Below are 20897 nucleotides of genomic sequence, written 5' to 3' on the forward strand. Positions count from 1 at the left end.
GCCCGTCTGGTGTTCAACTTTCCCAAGTTCTCTCACGTCACCCCGCTCCTCCGCTCTCTCCACTGGCTTCCAGTTGAAGCTCGCATCCGCTACAAGACCATGGTGCTTGCCTACGGAGCTGTGAGGGGAACGGCACCTCCGTACCTTCAGGCTCTGATCAGGCCCTACACCCAAACAAGGGCACTGCGTTCATCCACCTCTGGCCTGCTCGCCTCCCTACCTCTGAGGAAGTACAGTTCCTGCTCAGCCCAGTCAAAACTGTTCGCTGCTCTGGCACCCCAATGGTGGAACAAACTCCCTCACGACGCCAGGTCAGCGGAGTCAATCACCACCTTCCGGAGACACCTGAAACCCCACCTCTTTAAGGAATACCTAGGATAGGATAAAGTAATCCTTCTAACCCCCCCCCCTTAAAAGAGTTAGATGCACTATTGTAAAGTGGTTGTTCCACTGGATATCATAAGGTGAATGCACCAATTTGTAAGTCGCTCTGGATAAGAGCGTCTGCTAAATGACTTAAATGTAAATGTAAATGTAAGTCTCTCAAACTTTGACCACAACTCTTTAGTCGTGAGTGAGAGCGCTGTCACCTCTTCCCACGGTGGCCTCACCTGCGCCTCTACCCACTGTAGCACTGGCTGTAGGTCTGTGTCCCGTCCCTGCTGCTGCCACCATTCAGCCACGTCGACAGTCTGCAGCTCACAGCAGACAGGCCCACTCGCCCGACACACTGTGGCACAGACCCCCTCCTCTGCACACAGCTATCTCTCACGTCCCTCTCTCAGCTCACAGTGGTGGAAGCCCTGCAGTACAGGGCCGACGGGACTCGACGTTGGAGTGGCGTGCCCCTGCCCTGTGCACCACCGTGAAGTCATACGGCTGAAGCTCCTCCAACCAGCGAGCCACCTGCCCCTCTGGCTCTCTGAAAGACATGAGCCACTGGAGAGCAGAGTGGTCAGTCCTTACAGTAAAAGGCAGGCTACCCAGATAGTACTTGAAGTGTTTGTCTGCAGCCACAACAGCCAAGAGCTCCCGCCGGGTGACACAGTAGCGGCGCTCATGTCAAATGTTTTGCTGAAGTACGCCACCACTCTCTCCCCCTCTGGCCCCACCTGGGCCAGCACCCCACCCATGCCCACATTGCTGGCGTCTGTGTCCAGAATAAAGGGCACGGTGAGGTCAGGGGGCGAGCACGGCGGCCTCGATCGGTGCACGTTTGAGGGTGTTGAAGTTCTCCTCACACTCCACTGTCCAAGTGAAGGCCTTGTCCTTCGGCAGCAGGCGGTTCAGGGGAGCAGCGACGCTTGAGAAGCCCCGTACAAACCTCCTGTAGTACGAGGCCAGGCCCAGGAAGCTCTTCAGCTGACGCTGGTCGTGGGGGTGGGCCAGTCTCGGACAGCCCCCAACTTGTCCTCCATGGTGCTGATCCCCTCCTTCCCCACTCGGTGGCCCAAGAAGGACACCTCTCTCCTCATGAAGTGGCACTCTGTTAGTGGAGAATGCAGTTTTGGCTCTGGCCTCTGGGGAGAGGGGCACCTACCAGTAGCCACTGAGGAGGTCTAGTGAGGAGAACCAGGAGGACCCCCTAACCAGGTCCAGCGACTCATCGATACGTGGTATGGGGTATGAGTCCTTCCTGGTTACCTCATTCTCGGCCTGTTGTCTGCACAGAACCTCAGCTTGCCCCCTTTCTTAGGAACCATGACGACTGGCGCCGCCCAGGGGCTGTCTGAGGGCTCGATGAAGTCTGCCCGCTGCATCTCCAACACAGCCTTGTCTGCCGCCTACTGGCGTGCCAGCGGGATACGGCGAGGACGCATCTTGATGGGTCGTGCATCACCTGTGTCGATCTCATGCTGCACCAGATGAGTCTGACCCACCTCTTCCTCACTCAGCGCAAAGCTGTTTCTGAATTCAAACAGCAACTGCCACAACCGTTCCTGCTGCTCGGGGTCAAGACCAACACAGTTCCTCCCCCATATCTCCCTCACTGCAGACAGTGTCCTCTCCTCTCCCATCTGGGGTAGCTGGGCTGGGGGGGGGCGCGGCCTGGGCTCACAGAGGAATGTGTCATGGAGGTAGCTGGGGGAATGCAACACACAGCCGTAGGTGACAGGGGGGCTGGGGAAAAGTCACACACAGATGTGGGGGGGGGGGGGGGGGGGGGGGGGGCAGCCATGAGTCTCTGCTGCTTTAACTGTTGGAGTAAAGGGTTTGTTGGGTTGAGTGATTGTGACATTAGGGGGGGCCATGGTGACTTCCGGCCCTCCCTGGAAGCTCAGTGTGCTCCCATTTAGGTCTAACTGGCAGCCTGTGCTCCTAAGAAAGTCCAACCCCAGGATACAAGGGTCCTGCACAGCCGCCACCCACACAGGATGACGCACAGTCCTGCTCCTACTGTCAGAGTCATTATTCTCTTCCCTTTCATGGGTGCCAGCTCACCTGTGACTGTGCGAAGCTGCACAGTTGTGGGCTCAAACTGAGTCCAACCTGGCACAATATCCGGCCTCACCAGGGTTACTGTGGACCCAGTGTCCACCAAGGCAGAGCAGGGCACCCCCCCACAGTGACAGGGACATGACCAAAGTTCCCAAAACAGGTTCTGCCTACCACAACAACAGGATCCATCCGCTTGCCCTTGTCTGCTTCTGGGGGAAGTGGAGCCTTGCTTCCCTGTCTGTGCCGGTGGGCACCTCCTGAAGATGATGGTGGTTGGGAAAGAAAGCCAGGGGTCCACACTAGAACATTCCTCTTTGGATGACTTCTATTCTATTATATTCTATTTGAATGGCCAGCAGGTCTATCTTCTAGTCAGCGGAGTACCAAGAATGCTGCTGAAGCTAATTGAATGCTGTGAGCTTCCTCATTGGCTATCTTCACTATCAGTCGATTAGCCAATTCGAACTTCCGCCTTCTCGCAACACTTTCTTGGAAATGATGTGTTCCACTAGATAGCACAGCCACAAAGTAAAAGTTGACTATAACGTAAAAATGTATAAAAATACAAAATAGATTTTTGGTCTTAATTTAAGGTTAGGGTTATGCATAATGTTAGCAATGTGTTTAAGATTAGGGTTAAGATAACGTTTAGGTTTAAAACCACATTTTAAGAAGATAAATTGTAGAAATGGGCGGGGTTTATGATATGTGGCTGTAGTAACTAGGGACGACCGGAAATTATGTACACATGCCGTTGTCGCAGTGTATTTCAAGTAACAGGTTCGGTTTTGCGTTTACTGACTTTTTTTTACATCGAAACATTTCAGTGCATAGAATCGTTTTGTGGCAATTCTTTATAGTGTACATATGGCGTATCCAGGATATGGCGGGGTGAGTAAACGTGTGTTCTTTTGACTGTGATTGTACAGTAGTCTACATTAAGTCAGGAGTTTGGCCTATTTCATTTCCGACAAGGGGAGTGCTCAGATAAGACTCCTAAAATGTATCTTTGTTATGATGAAACATTGTAACACGGTAGGTTGTAAGCACAATCGTTTCAAAGTATCGACATTGAAAGGTTTCGCATCTTTCTAGGCAAGTAACTGTTAGGCTATATCTTGGTTATGGAAAAAGTGGATATTGCCCTCAGTTCTATCTACTTAGTTTAGACACTAGTTTCAGTATTCATATAAATTGTTATTGTCCCCTTTGGTGAATTCGGAGGGGACAATAACTGTGGATCTGTCTCCCCGTACGTTCTTTCGTACATTAGTCACACACGATATCTCAGACAGCATTGGGCCGATTTTGATAACTTGGTTGAATGAATCGTCTTGTCATTGTGATCCGGAATATAGGAAATTACGCTGATTGGCCCATGGTGGGAGCTAAAGTAATTAACTGAAAAAACTCACGTGCGAGGCATATTTACATTTAGATAGAACATTTGGACAGCGTCGGAGCGTCTTGTCATTTTCCTCACAAGGTTAAAGGGGATGTCCTGTGGCTCAATGTAATGCAATGGAATTGGAGTCATAGACTAGTCCACACCCTGCTAATATTGTCAGTGAAAATAAATATCCTCACTACATCTAGAAATAGGTCCACAACCTGCTAATTTTGCTTATATTGACAGTGAAAATATTTAGAAATAGGAAACTGGAAAGAATGCACATGACTCAATTATAAACAATCACCCGACTACATCAGATACGTATGACTACTCTGAGGAAGACGTCACGTGATGTTCAAATGTCAGTAATAGTATACCTGTTTGCTTCCCATCAAGCCTTAGTGGAAGAACATCTACAGTGCCTTCAGAAGGTATTCATGCCCCTTGACTTATTCCTTATGTTGGTGTTACAGCCTGAATGCAAAATGGGTGAAAAAAGTATCATTGAATTCATCTGCACACAATAACGACTAAGTAAAAACCTGTCTCTAGACTTATTAGCACATTTATTGAAAATGAAATACAGAAATATCTCATTTGTGTAAGTATTCGCACTCGAGTCAATACTTTGTAGAAGCACATTTGGCAGCGACTACAGCTGTGAGTCTTTTGGGGTAAGTCTCTAAGAGCTTTGCACATCTGGCTTGTACAATATTTGCCCCTTTATTCGTATTTTATTTTTATTCAAGCTCTTCAAGTCTTGCCATAGAATTTCAAGGCAATTTTATGTCTAAACTGTAAGTAGGCCACTCAGGAATATTCAATGTCATCTTGGTAAGAAACTTCAGTGTAGATTTGGCCTTGTGTTTTAGGTTATTGTCCTGCTGAAAGGTGAATTTGCCTCCCGGTGTCTGTTTGAAAGCAGATTGATCTAGCTTTTCCTCTTAAGATTTACCTGTACTTATAGCTGTTTATTTGTATCCTAAAAAACACCCATGTCGATGACAAGCATACCCATAACCTGATGCAGCCACCACCATGCTTGAAAATATGAAGATTGGTACTCGGCGATGTGTTGGATTTGCCCTATAACACTTTGTATTAATGACAAAAGTGAAATGCTTTGCCGTTTTTTACTTTAGTGCCTTGTTGCAAACAGGATGCATGTTTTAGAATATTTTTAATCTGTACAGTCTTCCTTTCGCTCTGTCATTTAGGTTAATATTGTGGAGTAACTACAATGTTGTTGATCCATCCTCAACCATTAAACTCGGTAACTGCTTTAAAATCACCATTGTCCTCATGGTGAAATCTCTGATCAGTTTCCTTCCTCTCTGGCAATTGAGTTAGGACAGCCACCTGTATATTTGTAGTGACTGGGTGTATTGATACACCATCGAAAGCCTAATTAATTACTTCACCGTGCTCAAAGGTATATTCAGTGTCTGCTTTGTTTATTTTTACACATCTACCGATCGGTGCCCTTTGTGAGTCATTGAAAACCCCCCCTGGTCTTTGTTGTTGAATATCTGCTTAATTCATTACTTGATTTGAGGTACCTTACAGATACTTGCATGTGTGGGATGCAGATATGGGGTAGTTATTTAGAAATCAAGTTAACCACTATTTTTGAACACGGAATGAGTCCATGCAACTTATTATGTGATTTTGAAGCACGTTTTTACTTCAGAACTTATTTAGGCTTGCCATAACAAAAGGTGTTGAATACCTATTGATTCAAGACATTTCATCTTTGCATATTTAATTTCAAAATTTTCTACAAACAAAATTTCACTGTTATTTAAGGGGTATTGTGTGTTGTATCAGTGACACAAAATCTCAATTTAATCGATGTTAAATTCAGACTGTAACACATTTTTTGGGGGGGAAAAGTCAAGGGGTGTGAGTACTTTCTTTAGGCACTGTATATAGCTGCTTGTTTTTTGAGTGCTCCAATCTGTTTTATATTGAAATAGTCATTTTGGGAAGTTTTCCTTAAGTCCAGTTACTTGATGACTGTACTCTCCTTTTCTTATCAGTATGGAGGACCAATGCAAGGCATGCAACTCCAGGGTATGCCCATGCAGGGTGGACCCATGGGAGGCCCACCCCAGGCAGGCTACCCCCAGAATGGTGGAGGCTACCCTGGGACCTTTGCTGCTCCTCCTCAGCAGCCTGTTAATGACCCCATGTGGGGGTACTTTACTACCATAGCAGGACAGGTGAGTGATCAATGCTTTCATTTAAATTCATGATCATTGGTACAGTAAATATTCCTCTTTGGATAGAATGCAACATTACTGGCTTCCTGAGTGGTGTAGTGGTCTAAGGCACTGTATCACAGTGCTTGAGGTGTCACAACAGACCCAGGTTCGATCCCACAACCGGCTGTGACCCGGTGTCCCATAAGGCGGTGCACAATTTGGCCCTGCATCGTCCGGGTTAGGCTGGGGGGGCTTTACTTGGCTCATCACGCTCTAGCGACTCCTTTTGGAGGGCCGGGCGCCTGACTTCGGTCGTCAGTTGAAAGGTGTTTCCTCCAACACATTGGTGCAGCTGGCGTCCGGGTTAAGCGTGTTTTGGAGGATGCATGACTCAACCTTTGCCTCTCCTGAGCCCGTTGGGGAGTAGCAGCGACGAGACAAGATCGCAATTGGATATCATAAAATTTGGGAGAAAAAGTGGGTTAAAAATAATAACAAAAAATAATGCAACATTACTGGTACATGCATGATGTGATGATGTCATGGTTACCCCACAAAGTGATCTCAAGACATTCAAGTCACTTAAAAAAAAAATGTATATATTAAATTCACCGCACAGTAATAAGTTGTTGTTGGCGAGTAATCTTACAGGGATATTCCTCTGTGCAGGATGGTGAGATTGATGCAGAGGAGCTTCAAAGTTGTCTTACACAGACTGGTATCAGTGGCACCTATACTCGTAAGTTCACACCCAGTCCCACCATCCAAGGTTCACTTTGTGGTTCATAAATGATCCAATTATATGATGTGTGTTTTATGATTTGAGTATCCCGCATTAACATAGCCTTTGCAAAGACTTGTCACAGGTTTTCTGATTGGTATTGTCATTGTGTGATCGTGGTTTCTCTTCTCCCAACAGCCTTCAGTTTGGAGACATGTAGAATCATGATCGCAATGCTGGATGTATCCTTTCTATGTCAATGCATCTCTTGGACTGGGCCTCTGTCCAGTGTCATTTGAAGTTTGTTTGGTATTGCACTTTGCTACGTTGACTTGCTGGTGAAAAATGAATAGAAGTCATAAATGTTAATTAATAAACCCACTGTGTCAGTGCTGAGTTCATCCTTCTCTTTTAACAGTTGTAGAGGTGGGAAAGCTTTGAGCATTAGGTGGCCGGCTTCAGTATATTTGACTCTTATACAAGGCCTAGTCTACTGGGTCCCATTCAGTATGTATTTGCCAATGAATTTGCAAGACGGAATTTCGCTCATGCTCCATTTGCATCATGCCTGTAGCTCCATTTTCAGTTGTAGAGGCACATTCATGTCCTGTTTCTCTCTGAACATGTTCATCCTCCTTATGGACAGTAATAGACTTTACAACAAGGATGTACAACAGTCAGCATTTGCAGTTTGGGAGGTTCTATAACATGTATTTTCTTCAGGTTAAACCCATGATATGTGTGTAAGTGGGCCATATTGAGACAGGATTACTTATGGAATTGATTCAGTCGCAGAAAGGTCTGGTTCTCCCACAACATTTACCACAACTCATCATATCCTGTGTGAGACCAGTTCACATGGTCGTTTTTAGTTTCTCTTTAGCTAAGGAACAGAGTTAACCCTTAACTAACCGCCCACCAGAGAGACATGACCGGAAAGCTGGGCTTCAATGAGTTCAAGGAGCTGTTTGCTGCCTTGAGTGGCTGGAAGCAGAACTTCATGATGTTCGACCAGGACCGGAGTGGCACGGTGGAACCCCATGAGATGACCCAGTCCATCTCCGCTATGGGTGAGTCAGTGCTCTGCCAGGCTAATGATATGGGATAGTCCATTTTGATAGGATGATGACATGGGATAGTCCATTCTGCCATCCAAAGAGGGGCAGCGTTCCAGAGCCTGGTTCAGATGCAGCATCCGAAAGGGGTTGGGAGGCTTGACTTCCTTAAATGATTTAAACCATTGATGATAGACTCCTACAATAAATCTAATTTTAGTGTAGCTGGAGATAATTTCAAGGTATTGGTCTGAGACCGTTCTTGATACAAAGTAGATGGACAATTAGGCAAAGGCTGGTGTTTATGATCATTGTCAACTAAATGCAGTGGTGTCGATCCTAATACTATGTTGGCGTATGAATAATTGAATGCATGTTGTGATCTCTTACTACAGGCTACAGGATCAGCCCGCAAGCTCTGAACGCTGTCATCAAACGCTACAGCAAGGCTGGCCGGATCTACTTTGACGACTATGTGGCATGTGCTGTGAAGCTTCGCGCCCTCACAGGTAAGATGCTGACTTGAAGGCGACACGTGACGATGTTTAACTTCAGTGTTTTTTTTTTTTAAATTCAACAGCATTTCACATTTCCTCACAATCCAGAGCTATGGGTTTCGTTATAAAATAACACAAACTCTGTCATTCACTGACATTTGACTCATTCAAAGCCATTATCTTTTGTGGTGTAATCTGTCTTGTTTTGTCCTGGTCTCTTTTGTGCATGTACATTCGTAGGCTCATTAGCGCAGTGTCTCGCTGGGTATTGTAGTCCAATGAATGGCATTTAAATTTCACCTCTACACAGCCATCTTTACTATGTGTCTCCACAGAGAGCTTCAGGAGGAGAGACCAGATGCAGCAGGGGGCTGTCAACTTCCAATACGATGACGTAAGTGCAATTCGGGGCCGTGTTTAGTAGGCACACAACGGAAGAAAACACTGAAACGGGGAGGTACTATCTGAACATGCATTTGTTTTATTTTCGGTTTCATTTTAAAACAGTGTGTCCTGATGAACACAACCCAGTTTTCCTTTCTCTCATTCCCCAGCCTGTAATGGGATTCCAAATAGCCTGTCCTGACATGCACGTTATAGTAATTACATCAAAATGAGCTAATTTTCTCTTGATTTTCCTCCTGCAGTTTATCCTGTGTACAATGGCCATCTGAGTGGTGTGGCCTGGCCCGGCCCATCCCGTGCTGGAGTCAGTGGGAGGGGCGCTTCAACCGGCAGTCTGGGGCTCGCTGACTACTTCCCCTAAATAATGGGATGGCACCAATCAATATTAGCCAAAAATTCTTAGGTTGAGTCCCATGACCAACTTAAAACGGGGAAGGAGGTTACAACAAAAACTGCTTGCTTGCCATAATGTCTGCCTTTCTTGTACAATATGCAGGTATGTGCAGATGTGCCAGATATCATATGGCGTGTTTCTAAATGTATCTGCTTGTTGTAAATTCTGTTGCTAAATGACAGTGGTAGATTTGAACAAAGAAAGGGATAGCAGAGATGTTACTGATCTTTACGATGATTACTTTTGTGCCATTTACAATCTCTGATCATACGGTTTCCATATTCTTCCCCGTCACTGTATATGTTCTGTTTTTATAACCACTATTGTTTTATAACCATTATATAGGTGTGAATTACATTTACATTAAACACTCCGTACATTTTGAAGTATAGATGTATAATAATATTTTTATGACAAATATACAGTTATGCTGGCTTTGCCTTTTTTAAGGTAACTATATGCATCTCTTGATTTGAATGAAATGTGGCCTAACGCAATACACAAGTTAAACATTAGGGCATTCACAAATATATGAATAACCTGCACTGTGTTGTAAACATGCACTGTTATTCCTTCGCAAAGAAAAGCATGCATTAACTACCGCCAACAAATATGTCTACAACTTTTTTTGTGATAACCTGCATTTTCATAGTTCAGGGTGAAATATTTCTCAGACATGTAGTTAAGTGCTTTGTGACCATTGGGGCATTCATCAGTGATATTGGTGTTATTCACAACACAATAAACTCAGTTTGTAGTCCGTATGCATTCTGTTTATTAATTTATACAATTACACAAATGGTTTTCATCTCTATATGTACACAATATATTACATTTCTTTAAATACAGTATATTCAAGGACAAACATTCATATCAGCTGTTAAGTGTTGCATTGTATAAAATACAGTGGCAAACATTTTAAAAAATGCATAAAAACAATTGTGAACAGCACTAGATTTAAAAAGTGAAATTTCTCTAGTAAAGCACACTTTTTTTGTTTAATTTCTGTGCAAAAGTGTGACCTTTGAAAAGTTCAGTGGGGCACTCCTCAGGTATTGGACATGTCATGTTTCAGCTACTTTGTATAGCATCTGTGCTCTGGAAAGATTATACTCGAAACACCTTAGCTTGTTTTGCCAGGGTTATGTGTTTCAGCCCATCCGTGGTGGGTTTTAAAACAGATCGAGTAGTCGTGGCCACTTAACTGGCATTACAATGACATGGAGCGAAGGACCTGTGCCCTCCGAAAAGGCTTATAGCTGTGTATGGGCACAACTCATAGGATAGGGCCGGTACGATCTGAAATTAAAGGTAGACTCCGCAATATGTCGTATTGCTGAGTCTGTCTTTAATTCAAACCCAACTAAGTACTGCTACAAAACATGCATAGCTATAGTATTCCTAATGAATATGACTTCCCTAGATTCCATTTGCCCTGACAAAGTTATTAGTACATCTGTTAATTGCTACATATGGGAGCATGATATGTGTTTTTCATAATGTATCTCACTCACTTCTTGGGCTGATACACAATTGAACCAAAACACATTAAAAAATTAGGGAAAATCAAGTGTTCTCTTATAGAAATAATGGGTGTATTTATTCATGATAAATTCATGATAAGTCACAAACACGTTTTGAAATCTGTTAAAACAAATTGCCAGCTGATGTTGATCCATGCAATACCACATATCTGACTATGTTTGTGTAAAATAAGTCATAAAACTAAAATGACTTAATTTGTGACATGCAGAATCTGTCCATATTCAATACATTTACATTGCTGACTGTTGAATGCATATTATTCAGCTGAATAAATGTGTTTAGGACATTTGTGAAGGCTAATGTAGGTTAGAAAAAACTGAAGCTAACGAGGGTTAAGCTGCTAGCTTGGCCTGAATCTCTACGTTGTCGGTTTCTGACACCGTCTCAGCATTGATTTTGTCACTTGGTTAGAAACAGTAATAAAATCTGCATTCTTGGAATATAAATGGAAGCCCCTAAACATGCATGGGAAGAAGAGTTGAAGCTTAAAGATTGTGGGGTACAGTACTTATGAAAGGTATTAATTAAAGGTAGACTCAGCGGGTTTACTTCCTGCTTATAGACAACAACAGAATCAAATCTGTCAAACTGCTACTATTGGCTCTTCCTTTGCATGATTGGCAATAGACAATAGTGGCAGATTACAATGTTGTAGTTGATTTCTGAAACGAGGATGTTTGTATGATGATATACTGCTATGTCTACTGTACCTTTAAATAATTGGTTACATGTAACTACTCAATAACTAGTAATGAAAATGAAATAGAATTTGGCCTGATTCCTCTAATTACAATTCAAAAAAGATATGAGAAATTCATATTTTGAGAGTTGCTATTCATTGTAGTTTTCTACATCTGAACAGTTAATGTTGTTTTACAACTCCTGTTATACAATGAAATGCATTTCGTTAAGTGCAGGCCCCTTTCAAGAGAGAAGTGATCCTGCACATCGATTACATATATGAAAAATAATCACTAGTCCACCCTGTTCATGCCTCTTTGTGTGTGTAGTTACAGTAATAAATAGTTTTTAATACAATACCAAAAAACATACTTTTGTATAGCTCATAAATATGCATACACTTCCCATTAAATTCTTTTTTGACAATATTTTCAATAGTAAAACATATTCAGTGATTCAGGGAGGAAAGTAGCTATATTAAGTGGATAAGTATCTCTTTTGTAAACTCAAATATACAGAGTCCATTTGCATGTAGTTTTTTTTTAACAAGAATACAGAACTTGAAGTACAGTCTTTTAGTTTCTGTTTTAGTTCATGCTGTACAAGTTTTAAAAACTTTTGGGCATGTACCCGTGCTAATTTCTAGTCATCAATCAAATATGTATATTATTCATGTGTGTAAATTAATGTTTTAATGTTATCGTTATTGCTTTCATGGCCCCATGAAAGAGACTTGTGGTGCAAAGTGATTACAAATAATCTCTCTCAGGAATACTTTAGCAGTGTAAGGTATACTTTGTATAAGAGCTTTCCCAACCATTTAAATCATATTCATTTGCATATCTGTGTATTTATAATCTAATAGAAGATGCATTTTACATAGTGGTTCTTTGTCTCTTCTGATCAGATTACTTTTTGAAAGACAAGTTGACGGTAGGTACTTAGGCACAATATATGATGAAATATTTGTATATATAATGTTGGACGTGGAGATTGTTAATTAGCCAAATACATTACATGGTGTCTGTTTGATAAGGTCATTAATGTGATGAGTTTAAAACTGCACACTTATTTTCAGATTGAAAATGCCTTTGAAAGAGAGTTTCAAGTGGCTTTGTCCCCATCGATTGGGAATAACTATATAACGGATACTCATTACTCTGAAAGCATGCCGACCTCACACCATGACTGTGCAGTGCATGAGATGGGTTGTGTTTTGACCATGCAACAGAAAACACTTCCAAGACATGCATTTTTCTTGGAAGAACAAACATGTTAGGATGCCTTTGTGTTGCTGGCAGTATGACATCTGAAATATGTACATGGTAGATAATTACAGATAGTAGTAATATACAGTATAAATACCGCTATATAAATGTACTTTATAACACATCTGAATCAGAGAGCGGCAGAACATATTGGAAAAGGAATGGATGGAAGGAAGTCGACAGTATTCTTTGCATATACAGTCTCCTTCTAAGACCCTGAGTCAAACTTCGAGAGAAGCCCTAGTTTTCCGTAGTGAGAAAGAGAGGTGCACGCAGGCGAAAGGGCCTACTTTCCCAGAAGCCCAGGGTCGGATACCGGCCTGTGGAGTCCTGACATTTCTGAATGTTCAGGTGATGCGTCGGGGAGCGAGGCTTGTCTGGCGGAGGGGAAGAGAGCTCTAGGCTGTTGTTTCTCCGGAGAGTCCATTTTGTTTTGTATGTGTCTGGGCTCTGTGTCCTTCTCTAGCAGTCCCGCCTTGAGGTCCTCTTCCAGGGCCATTTCCGTGGGAACCTGGCCTGACATGGATTCTTTGGATTTGTTCAGGGGCTTCTCCATGTCAGGATTCTGTGAAGCAGTAAGCACAACCTGGTCTCAGAGCAAAATGTATTATATTCAAAAAAATCTGTGCCACTCCATTTAGTATGATATGTTACTTTAAGTTAGGTTACATTACATTGGCCGACCAATGTAATATTGGTCGTACAATATAATAAGAATTGTATGACGTATAGTATCCTACATCTTGTTCGCATTTAACCAGTTTGGTATGATATATTATGTTTGCCTGCTTTAGTATGATATGCTACGTTAGGTTCCTGGTTAGGTTATAGGATTAGGGGAAGGGTTATGCTAATTAGTGACAAAGTCTCTAAAAAGTAGTAAATAGTTGCAAAGTTACTAAAATACTAAAGTTGTCTGTGATGAGATTTAAATACGCAATATTCAGGTTGCTAGACTTCCTATGTGCCCAGCCATCCACCCCGACCAACCACCCTCCTTTCGTTTTTGTCAGTTACTGTCCGTACCAAACGTAACATATCATACTAATTTTAGTGTCCCGGATTTACGTTTACTATGTTATGTCTAGTCAATGTAATGTACCTTAACATAAAGTAACATATCACACTAAATGGAGTGGCACGGATTTTAGTAAAATATAATATGTTTTGCTCTGAGACCAGGCTGGTCAGCAAACTGAGAACAAACAACTTCAGGCAGGGATATTGACTTCTGTAGTGTCCAAAACTCACACAGGGAGGATGTAACCATCTGTCAGTATACAGAACAGACAGTGATAATGCACCTATAGACCAGTATATAGACAGGGGAGTGTAATGTGCCTAGCCAGTATATACAGAGCCATTATGTATAACACAGTATATAGCTCTGAGGGCTAGTGTAGACCGTATTCGTTCACCTGGGCTGGTTCAGTATACCTGGGCCAGTGGTGAAGCAGGGTTGAGGCTGTGTTGAGGCTCTGTGATCCTGATGGCAGAAACAGGCTGCACCCTGATTGCAGGCCTCTGGTACTTTGGGCTGGAGGTGACGATGCTGTAGGCCGGGGGAACCACGGTGGTCTGCCTCTGCAGCAGCTGGAGGATGGCCTTGATGTCTGACGTCATCTGGGACTCCAGCCTGGATGGTGGGTGGGGAGAGCCAGGGAGACAGCGTCAGGGATGGGTCCTCGCTTGCGATCCACATGCGTCACTCACATTTTTAAAATAAATCCGCCACTAACGTCAATGCAGGATTTATGTAAAAGTCTGAGCACCTTAAAATAGGTCCTCAGTGTATTAGCTATGTATGTGCTTTAGCTACTGTAGGTTTTGTTTTATGCATGTGTCTGGGGTTGTATTGGGAGGGCGCGGTCAGTAATACTCAATGCAAACACTAGAGGGAGCCCCAACCCATACAATTCAGAGAAGACACTAAGGCGACCCTGTCCTATAGCACATCTTTATCTGTTTCTTTTCATGTGCTTCTCTATTTTGTGAATGATAATTTCTTGATTTTTCTCCAGTTTTGCATACAACACCTTCAAGGTATTGACAAGCCAATATTGAATAATATCACTTTAATTGATTTATTTCCAATGACAAACACACAGACCTGTGTGTACTGTATCTACACAAGACACACCCATACTGCCTTCAGAGCACAAGCCGGTGTTTGTCACAGTTGCTGTTGAGCTGTAAGACAATCTGAGCCGATCAACACCCCTGGCAGGCGTGCTCCAGCTAGATGAGGCAGGGTAGTGTGGCCGCCATGTCTGTAAAGTGGCCAGGCATCTGCCCATTACCTCCCTAAAGCAGGAGAAATGAGAGCGACGTACGCCTGCAAAGAGCCTGAGGTGGCCAGTCTGTAACCACCACTTCCAGTGGAAGAAGGGATATGGAGAGGGAAGATACAGTAGAGAGAGAGAGAAAAAGTGAAAGAGAGCATAGGCTATATATAGACGGAACACACACACACACACACACACACACACACACACACACACACACACACACACACACACACATATATATATACAGAGACAGAGACAGAGAGAAAAAAAGAGAGAAAGAATCGGACTGACTCAGAGGCCTCCTCCCACTTTTTGGCTGAAGGCCCCGCACCACCTCCCAACCCTCCCCTCCAAACTTTACCGTGGCGTCTGCTGTCTTTGTGTTGCGATTGCGTCTCACGGGCGTCATCTAAAAATAGGCAATGCTGTCTGCTGTCTGTAGCAGCTGGATCTCTTCCATGCAGAACGTATGCAGAAGTCAACTCTCTGTGTTATATAGTTAGCCTTACTTTACAAGCAATGATTCAGTGGACTGTGGATGCGTACGGTAAACCCAGTTGTATTCTGATGGATGTTGTACTGGAAAAACCTTGCTGTGTATCTAGTCTATAGTGCAGTGGGATGTAGTGATAGTTGGGCTGGGGTTATTTGAAGATGGTGTAGTCCAGTGGTCACCAACCGGTTGATCGCCACATTTCTGTAAAAAAACAACAACGATAAAGCCTTGTGTTCCAATTTGTTTTATTAGTCTCTGGCTGTTGGTGGTAGGTGCAGCCAATTCAGCTGCCCTGCGCGGTGGGAAGGCAAACTGTTGCCATTTCATGTGTCTGAAGATATAAACTCTGCCTTCCCGGTGGGCCTGGAGAGGAAATCAAGTGCACTATAGGAATACCGCTGGCCAATCAGATTGCTCAGATGACCGAGTCTGCAGTAATTTAGCAGGCAGGAAAGAAAGCTACGGAAAAATTGATACAGTCAGATTTCAAAACGTTTAAAACCATGACTAGAGAGAGACTGTCAACGAATATAGCAAAGAGTTGCTGTTTTTATGAGTGAGTTCATGTTTAATAAGTTCTTACTCAGCACTGTCAACACTTTGTATTCAAGACTTTTATAAGCCATAAAATGCGCGTTCTTCCTATTTCAACTCAGCGCTACAACAAGCAGTGCAGCAGTAATGAAGGAGTAGGAAAGGGTATCTATAGGCTTGTGTTGGTGTTATTATTAACGGCTTGGGTCTTTTTTAATATCGAGGAATATTTCACTTTCTCTGTTCATAGGAGTAACAACATGAATTTGTGCACGAGGCAGTAATAATGTGGTGCGACTCGAGTTTCGCCATCAGCTGGAAGACTGTGTCCCTTTTTGGTCAGTGTCAGTGGAGGAAAGGGAGAGACGGTGATGGTGCCATCAAATGCAGGCACCATCAGCCCAGTAAAATAAAAAGCAAATTATTTAAATGTATGCTCACTCAGCTGTGCCGCACAAGTAATACAACAATGGATCTATTACCGGTGTGATCATATAGCCTACCTCAAATTTGGAAATATATATATTTTTAAATGTCCAGAACAACAATGCATTGGCAGGTAAATTCAATCAAAGCCAGTATGCGGTGATAATGAATTGGTCATATAGCTTACTGCACAAACCTCATTGCTACAGTACTGTTTTTAATTGGTTATTGTTGCATAGGCTTACATTTTTTAAGTCATGTTAATAAAAAATCAGAGCGGTAGATCTCAGCTTGCATTTTGACTCAGAAAGTGATCTTGACTCAGAAAAGGTTGGTGACCACTGGTGTAGTCTGTTTGCCACCAGAACGGCTTGGTTAAAGTTGTGCTTTTTTATGGCGATTTACTGTCAGAATTTCCCCTTGCCCCTTCCACTCACCTGTTTAGGTGCTCTTGCAGCAGGTCCAGACGTTGCTCCACCTCTCCGTAGGTGATGTCCGGCTCACTGTCCTCCTCTACGACCCCACTTCGGGAGTCCTGGGCCTGGGCCGACTCCTCCAGGACCTCTCTGGGCCGCAAGCACCCCCACTCCTCCCCACGCAGGTCTAGACACACACATGCAAAAACACATTTATGTGCCATTATCAACCTATGAAACAACTAAATCACAGCACCAATCATTTCCCACAGAACATTGAATCCCTTTTAGTTAAGACTGATTCACAGGCCTTTGCCAACAATATTGTCTGATAACCGTAGTGTTTTGAGAAGGTACAGAGCACTATCCACTAACACTGACTAGATAGCGGTCCCTCATCCACACCAGTCCTGTCAAAGGCTACCATTTTATTGATCAATGGCCACATTTGGCCCCACTATATAACCAGCAGTTATAGCATCAGTCAGTCTCTCACTCACATTATTCCCTGGCTGTTAGAAACTGTAATAGCAGCACTGTGTCCAGAATCATTTCTCCCTCAGGCACAAAAAAGTTGGTCTAGTCTTTTACTGCTACTGAGTGGGTGTCGATAGAAATAGAACACACCTGACAGATGCCTGCCACAGTGTTATATCGCTATAATGCCAACAATGTTCGTCAGTCCTAGTACTGTGGACCCACAGGGGTGTACCGTTTGGTTCTAGCCCAGCACTAGCAAGCCTGATATAGAAATAAATACCGCAATCATCCAGCCCTTGATTCTTAAATCAGGTGTGTTAGTGCAGGGCTAGAAGTAAAACCTGCACGTTTGTTGGTTCAAATCCCAGTCCTCGGGTACCCCAAAAGGTTGCACATGTTTTCTGTAGCCCAGCAGTAAAACAACCAATTCAACTAACAAACGGCTAGATATGTAGATGTGTTACTGCTGGCCTAGAACAAATATGTTCTCTAACCTTAACCCAGTGCAAGGCTAGAGAAACACTGGGTTGCCACTAGAAACCTCAGCCACAATGTCAACATTGGCTATGTCGTAACAATTCATGACAACAAAAATGTGCCTTTTGGTCTTAATTTAAGGTTAGGGTTAGGCATTTGTTTGAGCAGTGTGGTTAGGGTTAAGGTTAGGTTTAACATCAGATTTTAAGTAGAGAAATTGTAAAAATAGGCGGGGGTTTATGAATTTGTGGCTGTGGTAACTAGTGACGACCGAAGCACTGCACTAGACTCAGTGATTGAGTTGATCATGCTTGGAAGATAGCTTTTACAGTAATGAAAGACGTCAAGAACAGAAGCCACCATTTATATTGCCTCCATGCTGGGGTGATTACAGGAATCAATATCCAGCGGGCCACACTACTCAAACCAGGAATCATCGTCATCCGCTTAAGAACTGAATTACAGCATATTACTCTCAAATCACCACATGCCGACAGGAATGTTCATTGCGGAGCGCAATACTCTGGAGATGCGAATAAAAACGTGTCATTTAATTTAGCCTATTGTTACAGTCGCTACTGGCATGTCGAGGCAGTTTGAATATTTTTTACCACATCATTGATGTTAACATGTTAGAAAAGTAGTTGAGGATTTTACAATGAAAGTAGTTATGTTAGGGATAATTATTTGTGAAAGTCGTGTTTGGGGGAGTAGAGAGAACGAGGCTGTGTGTGTGTGTGTGTGTGTGTGTGTGTATCTGTGTATCTGTGTGTGTGTCGTAGGTGTGTAGGGCTGATAAACAAAGCATAAACAAACAAGCTAAGCTCATGATCTCTTTCACAAGCTGGTCACCATAGGTCATGCCATCTCTAATGCCAATCAGGCATCAACAAGATACTGAGCTGGCATCTGCTGGCAAATTGGCAAGGGATAAAACAGAGGATTATCCAACAAACATGTAAGAGTGCCAGGTCTTAAATTAACCTATGGCCTGTAAGAAGCCAGCCTCACCAGTCCTTCTGTCTTCTTACTCACTGGAAAATAATGGTTTGGGATCAGTGCTAGGATTTACCATGTAGGGCCTGAGGTTTTCCTGACCATGTTTCCTAACCAGGGAAAACTCCTGGCCCCAGGCACTTTATTCTATCTTCATAGCTCGTTTACCTCCTGTTTTGCTTGGTTTTAGATGATGCCTTAACACTGTGCTAGAACAGTACAACAATAGATACTGTGTCCGTCGAGGCACTCTGCTTTAATATTAGCATTGGTGCATTTTCTACCACTGAATAACAGCATATACACAGTAAATGAAAACATCTGACAGAGTTTGTTCGAAACCCTGCATTCCCAGACCAATGACCCTGGTTGGTTGTCGGATATAAATAATCCTTTTATAATGGTAGTTGCCGTGGCGATGAGCCCTAATCCTTGTTTGGATTTTTAATATGTGTGACATCCTGCTCCAGTGGCCCAGGGTAATTTCCTTTTTCCCAAATTAATTACAGTACAGTTGCTCAATATTCTGTAGAAAATGGCTTGAAAGGACATGTCTTGTCGTGTGACCATTGGTTGTTTTGTGCCCTCTGGCTTCCGTGCTGTGCTACCCATACATTGTTATGATGATATTTTAATGCATATGGAGCTCATTTGAATTGGTGTGTCAGCTTTTGGTCCAGCCAAAATGGCCTAGTCATTAAACGCATTGTTGTAGGGATCTTTAGAGGCTTCTAACTGTACCTTTATAAGACTGGTTCCTCTCCACATTGTCTCCTCCTCCCGACGCGTCCGGAACAACGTCCCCCGGCCTAAATCCCAAGGTGTGGTCCCTCACCAAGGGGTAACCCTGCCCCCCCGAGCACAGAGGCCTCTGCTCCTCCCCCACCCCTCCCTCCTCCTCTTCTTCCTCTTCCCTCTCCTCCGAGTCTCTCCTCTCCTCCACCACGGTGGCTACAGCCTGGGAGGAGGGGTAGAGCTCACCACCATCGCAGAACACCGACGTCTCTTTGATCTGGGTCCCTGTGGGGAAGGAGGAGGGCTATCAGGGTGGATGTGTCTGTGCGTGCGTGTGGGTATGCATGCATGTGTGTGTAGGATCTTATGTGTGTGTGTGTGCGTGCGTGGGGGCATCCATGCGTGTCTGTGTGTGTGTGCGTGCAAGAGCGTGTGTTGGAGGAACACTGGGTTCTTTGTTACAGACAGGTCCTCTGGGAGGCAGCAGCTCGGCAGATCAAACAATAGGAAGGTGTCGCGCTCTAAACGGTCCCCACCAGATCTGCTGCTGCCTCAGAGCCATGCTGCCGTAAAAATACTTCATACATTTCATTGTGTGCTTGCAACTTTGCCTTTACAGAAGCAGAGGGAAGGTGAGCAGAGAGGGAAACTGTCAGTAAATGTGAAGAAAAATAGAAAGTACAGGAGAGATAACATCCAACGGCATGTTTTGAAGGATATGATATGGCTTAAAATGAATAACATCAATTGCCATACTTTTAATGTGGTACAATCTGTCTGAATTAGACAAAAACACATTTGGACAATCTACAGTACAGGTCAACATGACATGGTGGGAGAGGGGTTTATTTTAGGAGATGGAACTGTATTCTGAAAAACCGTAACCATGGTGACCAATTTAATTAGTTTGAATGGATACCAAACTGTTGAGTGGTGTGTTGCAACAATGCCTCCCAACTTACAGAGCCCTTAGAAGCCATATTAAAACTATTCCCTGTGTAGGAATACAGTCTTCTCAAACTTGGAGACACTTCCATGAAAGCAGGTATGCTAGCGGTAAGTGTTGGGCCAGTACCCGAAAGGTCGCTGGTTCGAATCCCAGAGCCAACAAGGTGTTTTTTTCTTCTTTTCTTCTCAATGTGCCCTTGAGCAAGGCACTTACCCGTAACCCTATTTAACCATAATTGCTCCTTTAAGTCACTCTGGATAAGAGTGTCTCCTAAATAACTAAAATGCATGATGTTGCATAAAACAGGCTGGCTCAGTTGAAATGAACTGCTTTGAAAAAGAGTAGCCGTAAAAACCACCTCAACTCACCTGCGGAAGATTTCCTCTTGTTAGTGAGCCTTCTTCTGCATTTGATGTCATCCCCATCAGAATCACTGGGGTAGGGGTAGACTGACTCTGCATTCTGAGGCTGCGTACAAGAAAATACACCCCTTACAAT

General features: G+C 43.5%; 2 protein-coding genes across 7 annotated transcripts in view; one reads left to right on the forward strand and one right to left on the reverse strand.

Annotated features, from left to right (window-relative positions):
• Positions 1-3154: 3154 nt before the first annotated feature.
• On the forward strand, positions 3155-9868 carry LOC129859670 (grancalcin-like). Its single transcript, XM_055929729.1, has 8 exons — positions 3155-3330; positions 5872-6054; positions 6706-6775; positions 6956-6999; positions 7680-7827; positions 8208-8321; positions 8645-8703; positions 8957-9868. The coding sequence occupies exons 1-8, from the start codon at positions 3307-3309 to the stop codon at positions 8981-8983; spliced, it is 669 nt and encodes a 222-aa protein (XP_055785704.1). The 5' UTR covers positions 3155-3306; the 3' UTR covers positions 8984-9868.
• The window catches only part of LOC129859668 (potassium voltage-gated channel subfamily H member 7-like), a 91371-nt gene continuing 80333 nt past the window's right edge, over positions 9860-20897 (reverse strand). For 4 of the 6 annotated variants that reach the window (XM_055929725.1, XM_055929723.1, XM_055929724.1 and 1 more), the window contains 5 exons: positions 20768-20867; positions 19457-19735; positions 16784-16949; positions 14040-14238; positions 9860-13167 (listed from right to left, as the gene is read on the reverse strand). In XM_055929725.1, the coding sequence (XP_055785700.1) occupies positions 12889-13167; positions 14040-14238; positions 16784-16949; positions 19457-19735; positions 20768-20867 (1023 nt within the window). In that variant the 3' untranslated portion in view covers positions 9860-12888. The other 2 variants (XM_055929727.1, XM_055929728.1) reach the window with 2 other exon arrangements.

The sequence above is a fragment of the Salvelinus fontinalis genome, chromosome 7 (assembly GCF_029448725.1).
Source record: "Salvelinus fontinalis isolate EN_2023a chromosome 7, ASM2944872v1, whole genome shotgun sequence".
In the NCBI taxonomy this organism is placed as follows: Eukaryota; Metazoa; Chordata; class Actinopteri; order Salmoniformes; family Salmonidae; genus Salvelinus; species Salvelinus fontinalis.